The sequence below is a fragment of the Ctenopharyngodon idella genome, chromosome 7, assembly GCF_019924925.1.
Source record: "Ctenopharyngodon idella isolate HZGC_01 chromosome 7, HZGC01, whole genome shotgun sequence".
Lineage (NCBI taxonomy): Eukaryota > Metazoa > Chordata > Actinopteri > Cypriniformes > Xenocyprididae > Ctenopharyngodon > Ctenopharyngodon idella.
The window spans coordinates 34,675,459-34,685,991 of record NC_067226.1 but is presented as its reverse complement, the minus strand read 5'-3'; the positions used below and the strand labels follow the sequence as shown (position 1 = coordinate 34,685,991).

General features: G+C 34.3%; 1 protein-coding gene across 2 annotated transcripts; it reads right to left on the bottom strand.

Annotated features, from left to right (window-relative positions):
- Positions 1 to 3,342: 3,342 nt before the first annotated feature.
- Positions 3,343 to 8,950, bottom strand: LOC127516153 (uncharacterized). Of its 2 annotated transcripts, XM_051900518.1 has the most exons (4): positions 8,755 to 8,950; positions 7,375 to 8,636; positions 6,669 to 6,741; positions 3,343 to 5,544 (listed from the first exon to the last, which is right to left on the bottom strand). In XM_051900518.1, exons 3-4 carry the CDS (start codon positions 6,725 to 6,727, stop codon positions 3,906 to 3,908), a joined length of 1,698 nt encoding a protein of 565 aa, XP_051756478.1. In that variant the 5' UTR covers positions 6,728 to 6,741; positions 7,375 to 8,636; positions 8,755 to 8,950; the 3' UTR covers positions 3,343 to 3,905. The 2 variants fall into 2 exon arrangements, with proteins under 2 accessions (XP_051756478.1, XP_051756479.1); XM_051900519.1 differs by having other exon boundaries at positions 7,375 to 8,950.
- Between the last annotated feature and the right edge of the window lie 1,583 nt (positions 8,951 to 10,533).

Here is a 10,533-nt window from a genome sequence, read left to right as displayed (position 1 = left end):
TTTATAATAACTTATAAGCCATGCATTTGCTTTTTCAATGCACATGCTCATAAGCCATTATACACTGATTTATAAATGATCAAATATAAAATAGTTCCAGAGACACTTGTTTGCTGTATCAACTAGTTATGTCTTTAATGCCTAAAGTTTGCATTAGAGGTAATGAATGGTAATTTTGATTTGTTAAAATCTATATCTCCTCAGCCATTTGCATGGTATTGCTCATAGCAGTTTGGAATTATACTTTAAAAATATTGTTGCAGTGTTTTGCTAGTATGTAATATTAAAAAAAAAAAACCTTTTTTTTTTTCAACTGTTTGTATTAATGATTTCCATTTTTTTATTTCATTACAGGAACTGTTGTTCATTAGTTACATTTAGAAGTAAGAAACTTAAATGTAAATGTAAAATGAGCACATATTCGTGATTTTTTAATTTAATTTCCTTGATTTAGGAAAATTGCATCCTATGTTTTCATTTTACTTAAAGCCAACAATGATGCATTTATAGAGATTAGTAACTATTATTACTCACAATAAGTATTTATAAGAACACAACACGGCTATTAATAACAATATATTCACTAATTTGACAAATAAATCTGAATAAAAAGTCATTGTAATTATAATATAACTGTCACGATTGAGTCTCCTGCACCAGATCTCCTGAACCGCCAGAGGGAGCCGTCACCAGAGTATTAGTTACTATTGGACTTCATTTCCCATGCACCCACATACCTGGGACTGATTACCCGTGCACCTGCCGCCAATCACATCATCTCTCACTCACTATAAAGCCCACACTCACACGCAGTCCTGTGCGAAGTCTTGTATTGCCATGGTGTGCATTTTTGAGCGGTTTACCCTGTTTGCTGTTCTGATATCGACTTGGACGGTAATTCTGATCTGTGATTCTTGCTGCCTGCCCCGATTCCTGCCTGGCTTTGTTTATCCCTGTCTGCTGCCTGCCTTGACCTATTGCCTGTCTACTGGTTTATGATTTCTGTACTGACTGAACTGTTGAATAAACTGCAAATGGATCAATACACTTCTGAATTGTCACAATAACATTATAGCAATACAAGCTGCATCTTTATAAATAGATTCATGGAACCATACGACAGGCTAATTAATACTTATAAATCAGTGTATAATGAATTATGAACATGCATTGAAAAGGAAAATGCATGACTTATAAGTAATTATAAAAATAATATAAATGTAACTATAACTGTTCTTATAATGTGGTATGGGTCTTAATAAGCCTTTATAAATATATTTATAAAATAGTAATACTTGCTTATAAATAAGTATAAATGAAGCTATAATTCATTATAAGCATGGTCTTCATAGAAAGTATTATCAAAAACATTACTGGTGTTCATCTTGAGACAAAACAATGACACTGAAATATTTTAAGATATCTCATCACAAGTTGCATTCAGTTATGACAGCTCAAACAGTCATTTAGGACTAGCTTAAGCCTTGTTTGTAAAACAGACACTGATGTTTTAATATCTCTGTTTTAGTACATTAAGGCACTAATGTTCTTCATGTTAAGCATTTTCGAATATCCATTCTTTTTAATGATTCAAACGTATACAGCAGGTGCTGTATATAGATCACAAATGCCCAGAACTTGCGCTATGTTAACATATTTTTGTTTTTCTTCTCTTGAAAGGTGATCTAAATATTTGTGGCTTGAAAACTTGACAGACCTATGCTTGCGAACTTCCCTAAGCACTTTCCCTCGGGGGAATCCCCGTTTTAGTGAACGAGGCTTTGTTATGTCATAAATGTTTTGAAATTTTAATGGTTCACCACTAGGCAGAATCTCTGTGAACCTATGAACCATATGATTTTTATTGATCGTGATCAGTTTTATGATTTTTTTTTATTTTTTTTTTATGATTTATATTTAAAAGTTTGTCTTATTGATTAGATTAGTCAAACTCTCCATTAAACAAAACAAGCCCTAATTTAATAAAATATAAAATATTCAAAACTGTATCAAACTGAAGTGAGTTTTTGCTTAAAACAAGAACAAATATAAAGGAAAAACAAGTTTAACTTGTTTTTTTAGTCTTTTTTTTTAGTCTTATTAGAAAACAATAAACAACAACAACAACAACAACAACAACAAAAACTACTTTTTTTTTTTTTTTTTTTTGGCCATAATCATTTAAAGAGATGTTCTTCCTCAATGTAAACATTCTTAATTCAAGATACATTTACTGGATAAGCAAAATGACTTTAGATAAAAGGTTTTGTTTTCTGAAAAAGTTGTTTAAAACAAGATTATTTGTCTAACCTCACTGGTAGAGATTTCTTCTCATTAATCTGCTTACTTTTATAAACTCACTGTGTTGTAATTTTCATAAATTGTTCAAAACAACAGTTCTGGTGTCATTTTGTTCATCCAGTAAATGTATCTTGATTTAAGAATGTTTAGATATTTGTACCAGAAAACAAGACAAAAAATCCTGAGGATTATTTTTAGGCATTATTTGAGTTCTTAGTTTGTCAATATTTGCTGTTGACAGGACAGAGTCATGGAGCAGAGGCTTCTTCTCACCCTCCTGAGCTGTGGTGTATATTGTGTTACAGGTGAGATAAAACTCTTCATGTAAACATACATCTGCTTTATGTTAGTATCTCAGCAGGTAGGGTCCAACAGAATATATGTTGAATTAGCTTCTTTTAAATGGCAATTATAATAACCAAAAATGAAGGCACTATAAATTCTTCTAAACACTTCTGCTTTGTGAATGAACCCAAGACGTTTGAGGCTCAGCAGTACTGCCGAGACAATCACATTGATCTGGTGACTCTATCGGACCGGGCAGAAATGGAGGAGCTCTTTGCTCTTGAAAACTTCACGTACGCTGAATACGCCTGGATCGGACTGAAGAAAACGAGTCGCAATCAGTGGCGTTGAGCTCTGGCTGATCAAGAGTTTTACAAGGAAGGAGAAACTGAATACAGCAGGACCAGGAGAACCAACTAACTATAGTGATGAATATTGTTCAGTAATGGATGATAATGGGAAGTTTCGTGACACGCAGTGTGAGCCGTCCAGGACCTTCATATGCTACAATGGCAATTACTGGCCAGCCGTCACGGGTATTGCATAATTGACATTTATGCATTTTTTAAATGTGTATTATGGAATCACTAAAGGGTCATCATGGTGAAGGTAAATAAAAGAGGTGGAATGGAAACATCTCAATTCTTCGCTCGCAAAACTTTTGCATCCCCCAAAACACTTTGTGTTTGCTCACAAAACTTTTTGTGATGAAAATAAGATCAGGTTGGAGGAAAAACTACACTGGAGCAAAATAGATGTAGAAACAATTTTCACTCAAAAAATGTATACAATTAATTACAAAGAAATGGCAAGTAACACACTGAATTAAACATGAAATTCTGAAAGACTGAAATAGGCTGTAAACACAAACTTAGGTCTTACTGTAGTAACGGTCGCCAGATTAATACAACCCAATCTGACGACGATCAATTCGATCAAAAGAACATTTTATCATCCTGTTGAATTAATAAATAAAAAAATGTCTATATGACAATAACAGATAACTCTAAGATACCATATGTATAGTTAAACGGACAACATGATGAATCATTATTGCAATACATTAATACAACTTGTGATCGTAATGATCGCAACATAAGGATAATATCTGTCAGTCTTGTTGAGTCCATCGATATATTTAAGCCGGGTCCAAACTGGAGCTGGTGAACGTCTCTGATAACCTCAGGATGGGCAGCATTAGCCTCTAAAGAAATTTCATATGTTCAGTAAAATCATAATGAAACTTATGGAACCCTCTCATCAGTGAATTATCATCTGTTCTGCTTTTTCATTTTGTATTTTCAGATTTGTTGCATTTGTTATTTTTTACCAGTTAAATAACTGAAAAAATCCATCACATGCCGTAAAGCCCCCTTGTTTTTCTGCTCTTCTCCAGTTTTCCTCAGATCCTCCAGGTTCTTCATCCATTCATCTTCTTCCTCCTCCTTCAGTCTGGGAATCAAGAAATCCAGATGTTGAAGAGTGGAAGAGCTGTCTAATTTTAATGTGATCTTAGACAGACTCATGATGGTCATATAAGCTTCACGCAGCAGGATTGATTTTTCATTTTTAATGTTCTCCAGATCACTGATCAGTTTTTCTTCTATTTTTCTTTTCTTCTCAGACTCTTTCATGTTTCTTTTATGTTCCTTTCTAGTTTCTTCGTATTTTGTTTTGTCAAAGCTTGTTTCAGGCTTTTCACCGGTGCGTTCATACTCCTGTTTGAGCTCATCAAATGTCATTTCAACTTCCTTCACCTTTGTTACATATTTTTTGTTCTCTCTGACATGCTTGCTATAATGACATTTCCCTGGACACACAGTGCAGTGGCTGTTTTTCATGACTGAACACCATGAGGCATCTATTGCCGATGAGCATTCCCATTCATGACAGTTTTCCAGACAGACGGAGCAGCAGGTTGCGTTTCTGTTCCACCACCATTCATTTACAATGGGGACTTTTTCTTTGAAACTTCTGTAGACTGTAAACTCAACCTTTTTACATCTCTCAATCTTGTCTCTGTTCTGTCTGAGGGCTTTCTGAATCTGATTGAGTTCTTTTAGTTTTAGATCCTTCTCATTGATTCGGTCCATCAGATTAGAGACACAGGCGTCAAGTTGTCTTCGCTCATTCAGAACATCTAATGTCATCTGAACACTTTTTCTGTTCTTTTCTTCCAGGAGTGTGAAGAACTCATTCATGCTTTCATCTCCCATTTCCCAGGCTGATCTGTACATATGCTCATATTGTTCATCTCTTTTCTCTTTCTGTCGGTTGTTGAATAAGAAGTGAACAGGTTCTTTGTCTTCATCTCTTCTGCAGGGTATTTCTGCTTTCTTAATGGCTTTGAGAGCATCTGTTGGACGTCCTCCATCTGAATGTGTGAGAAGAAACACTATGTTGTTCTCTATATCTCTACTAAACAGAGACAGAACTGAGTGAAATATGTAAAGCTCTTTGTCAGAGATTCGATTTTCAGATGCCTTCATCACAAAACACACTGCATCGATATAATGAATCCCATCCTCATCTGAAAATAATCTGCTCAGATACTCAGAAATCTCTTCATCTTTCTCATTTTCTTCAGTGTTTGCGTATCCTGGTGTACACTGTATGTCAATGATGGTCAGAGATGTTGGGTTTTCTTCAACAAACACCTCGTAAACAGTGACTGCAGATGTCTGGAAATGTTCTTCAGTTTCTTCTGTGATTTGATAAAACTCTTGATCCTCAAACTTCACTCCCAGTAAGTAGTTGATCATGGTGTTGATGATGGTGTTTTTCCCAGCACCGGTTTCTCCCACCATCAGTATGACTCTGTTCTGCATGTTTCTGTCTCTTCGTCCATAAGTCAATTGCCTGACCTTTCTATCAATCCCATCAATATATTTTATTTCAGTGTTCAGTTGGTAAAGCGCTGGAGAACCTTTATTCATTAGAGTGGCATCATGACGTGATCTGCAAAAGACAAAATTGATTCAGCATCAATATGTGATGATTTCTCTGTCTGTTAATGGACAGAGATACAGAGTGATCTTGCCAAGTCATAGTTTATTAGGAAATAGAAACAAGCTGAAATTGTTGAACCTTAAGTCAACCCTCCACCAGTTTTTCTCTGTGGGTCCATTGAAATTTAAGATCTTAAATTACTTACAGTCTGAAGACTGATCATGTAACACACATGCACATGATGTCACTGTTTTCACAGATTCGTGTTTTTGTAGTTTACATGGAGACGTTTTCAGAAGTTTGTGTTTTCAAGCCCCCACAACCCTGATGTTATGTAATATGAACGGCCAAAATGCATACAAAGTTTTTAGTTGAAAATGGCGGTGTGTAAATGGTCCTCTTATCTTCTTAAATGAGCAGCAGTAGTAAAGCATGGACATTTCAAATTAAGAGTCACTGGGCCAAACATCACAGGAAGAAAAGACTATAAAGTTATTATAAAGAAAAGATTTTACTAGTATTGTCACAATGATCTGTTTATTATCTTTCAATAAACACATTATTATTGTATCAATCTAATTTTCTCGACCTCCAGTTTGTATGTGCGATATTGATATATTGGTACATAAAACCAACAAATGTCAATACATAATGAATAATGTCTTGAGTATTTTAAACCTGTAGTTCCCCTGTTTTGCTGGTAAGCAGCATTAAGACCTTGTTGAATGTGTTTCTCAGACTGTTGAATTAAATAATAAAAGATTCTGAGATACATGATTATTTTGAGACCCAATAATTCATAAAAATTCCATAACATATGCATCACATACATCCCCACTTCCCACCTTATGCAGTAGTTCATTTTTAATTCTCATTTTAGATTTTGCATATTCAAATTTGGCATTTGGCAAGCAAAATGCAACTTTAAATAATACAAAGATTAAAATGATGAGTAAATAAAAAAAAAAAAAAAAAGAAAAAAAAAAAAAGAAAAAGAACAATTCTTGAAGGTTTCATTTCAGGGGAGACATTAAACTTTGTATTGTTTGTGAAAAGATGCTTTGAGAGAGACTGTAAACACAAAGTTACAAGTTATATTATTATGTATTATTATTATGAATTATGACACTAACCTGTGTAAATCTTCAATTTGGTCGTACTCCAAGATGCCTTTCTCTCTCATGTTAAACATTGTATCAGATGTCTCTGGAAGATATGATCAAATTTATATTAGTGCTTCAAACTGTAGAAATGCTTAACTAGTCATTAGACCAAAGTTATTGCACATCTATGTTAGTGATCACATCTAATCACTTCAAATTTTATTACTGTTCTGAAAGCATCAAATAAATCAAAACAAACAGTAGGTTATGAACCATGTGTGAAACTTTCTCTGGAGGAACTTTATTATCTTATCGAGTAGCCACGACAGACATCTAGTGGTTTGTAAAAATTGATTTTATATAAAGAAAGACATATATAAGCAACTCTAATTCGGTAACTCGCTTTGTGCACTGCATGAAGTTGAACACACATTGCCATAAATGCTTGAAAAACTTTGACATTTCTAATACAAAAATATACAACAAAAACAAATTTTTTAAAATGTGAAAATTTTGTCTTTTTTCCTAGTTAAAATAATTAAAAAAATTCTTACAAGATGACAAATTTACTTTAGAAGTAACACTGCATAAGTTCTTAAGACATTTTTACAATAATAAACATACTATTTAAACAAGTCTTTACATGGTGTTGCTTCTGATGTTAAATTATGTTGTGTTATGAGCTCAATGCAGAAGAATTCACCCTTATTAAGTCCCTCCTTACTGACGTACTTACAGTTTTCATGGAGAGAGAACAATCACTTCTCTGTAGATGAATTAACTCAGGACAATCACTCCATCTGTGTCCTGCCAATAATGTAATTAATATATTGGATATTTAACTTATTTAAATTGTTAAATATACTATGGATTAAAGAAAATTAAACCACACAAGAACCTGGGGAGTGACTCTCTGTCTGCCTTTTCTTACATGAAAAGTCTCACATGACTTTTCTTCCACTTCCTGTTTAACCAGTACCTCATTGTTGTTATTGTTGTTTTTACCAATGGGAAATTCACAGAATCTTTTGTATCTAGGCAGATTTTAAAATCTCTGTTTCTGTTCTGATTAGAACAATCAGGTGAGCTTTCTAATTTGTGCTAAATGAGTACAAATGAATAGGTTCTAGTTAAGGTTAACATGTTCTAATATACTTTTTGTTTTAATTTGTTAAAAAAAAAATAACTTTTTATCACAAATTATGTATTTTTCCTCAATACGCTGTCTGAAACTTTCACAGAATTATCTTCACAATGACACTGAAATGATTGTAGTAAAGACTCTTTCCTTTTAGTTTGCACTAATAATATTGAAGTAACTGCAGAAATCCTTCTGCTTGTCTCAGTAAGAACTGCAACATTTCAGCACACACTAACACTTTTGTATAAAATTTAGATCTGAGTGAACGTTTGTTACAGTAAAAAGCTGGAGGAGATTACAGGAAAAATTGATCCCCGGTTTCACAGACAAGGCTTAAGCTAGTCCCAGACTAAAATCCATGTTTGAGCTGACATATCTTAAAATATCTTAAAATAATGTCAGTGCCATTGTTTTGTCTCAAGATGAACACCAGTAATGTGTTTTTTCTAGTGTACATTTATAAAAGCTACTTAAATATCCTAATTGAACTAAGGTCTAATGCTGGCTTAGGCTAAGCCTTGTCTGTGAAACTGGGCCTAAGTGTTTGGAAAAATTCAGAAATGCAAATAAATAAATAAACAGTTCACTGTTTTCTGTTTTTGTGTGAACTATACAAGCTTGTGTTGTATAAAGTGAAGTGACATGTGATGGCCAAGTATGGTAACCCACACTCGGAACTTGTCCTCTGCATTTAACCCATCCTGTTTGCACACACACACTAGGAATAGTGAGCAGTCACAGACACACTGCAAACCGTGGACATACACCCACAGAGCAGTGGGCAGCCATTTTTTTCTGTGGCACCCAGGGAACTACTGGTGGTTAGGCGGCTTGCTCCAGGGCACCTCAGTCATTTACTGCAAACAGTGCACATATATGAATGCAACACATAAAGACATCTAAATGAACCCAAACAGGACATTATGTCACAAGATGTGATCCTAAAAAGGACAAAATGTTCAAACATACACATACCTTGTTTTTCATCATAGGTGCTCATTACAGTTCTGTACAGATGTCGGATCTGTCGTCTTGCAGCAGATCTTCGTTTGTGTGTGTTATAGAAGAATTCCTGGTTTTGGCACCTTTACACATTTTTTTAAATTCTTCATGAGTTCTTATCTGGTAAAAATACCATTGTACGAATGAATGTACAACAAGGGTACGAGCACACAACATAGTTTTGGATGTTCTGTAAGCTCCTATGCAAAATATACATTATAAAAGCTTTTTTTCTTTTTTTTCTTTTTTTTTCTTTGTACCTTTGGGTTCAGTGCTAAAAAAGAAGCAAACCAGGGCTAAATTAATCATTTAATTTTTTTGGTCAGGACCAGAAGAACCAAGAGAACTGAACTACAAATGTGAACTCACCCTGTTCAAAGATCCGTTGTGGGTTTGACACAGAAAAAAAAAAAAGATCACATTTTTTTATGAACTTGTAAATATATAAATATGTAAATTTTTTGAGTTAAGGAAGAATCTATTAATTGTGCTCGGCATATTTACCTGCCTGAGGACATCTGTCATTCTCAAGCTGGTTTCACAAGTGTGCTTTCATTCCAAAAGACAGATGGGGAAGTGAAAGATAGCACTGTAATCCAATCTCATACAGTCTTTTACCAATCTTTCATGTATGTGTGACTTCCCCCAATGCCAGAAGGATATATAAGTTAGATGAGTGTTTCACTGTAAAAAATTGAATATCACTGTCAGAACTTCTTCAAGCAAAGAAACTATTTAAGGTGAGCAAAATAATCATTTTTTCTAATATGTATAATTTTCTAATTACTATATATATATATAGTAAAAATTCTGTTACTGAGATGATGGTAAAAAAAATAAACTTTTATTTTTAATACGAGGTGCACATATAAGTTTCAGTGTAATAAGACAACTTCATGATTACATTACCATCAATAATTGAAAAAAAGTCTCTTTTCTTTGTAACCCCCCCAAAAATGCATTTTATAAATGCACTGTTACAGTGTGACTAAAAATGCAAGGTTCAAGAGCCCAACTAAAGCAAACACTGATCACTATAAAATCAACTTCCAAAGAAACTTTCAACAAAACTTCAACATTAATCTTCACTTAATTCTCATTAACTGCTGCACTGCTTCAATGTTGTACTTCACTTTCAACATTATTGATGTTAATTACCAAATTTCAGTTATGCTAATCAAGGTGCTTAGGATTACTTGAAAATTACAGGCAAGTATGTTGGAGCCGATCACTGCAAGACAGGAGTTCTCCATGAGCAGGGTTGGAGACCCCTGCTCTTTTCTTTAATGCTTATATTTTTGTGAATCTTCTACTGATTTCTGTCTTGTTTAATATGCATTATCATCAAATCTTCATTGTATTGTGTAGTGATCTCATTATTTATTTAGTACGTTGTTTTGATTGTTAGTATACTTTCATTCAGAACGTTCAGAAAAGAGCATACAAAACTCAAAACATTTTATCCAGTCACATACTTTTTAAAATGCATCTTAGGGTGTACTCACACTAGGCACGGTTGCCTTGAACCCAGCCCAAGCGTGATTGTCAAGTAGTAAGTAGTGATAAAGATGTTTGCCGTCGTAATGATCACAGTAGCACACACAAAAGGTGTAGCTGTTCTGTGCTCCAGCACAGTTAGCGCTCACACTGCATGCGTGCCGCGCTCGAGCCCAACTGAACCGTGCTCTGGCACACCTCTTCCAAGCAGGCCAGGGATGGCTAAACGAACCGTGCCCGGGCATGGTATGGAGC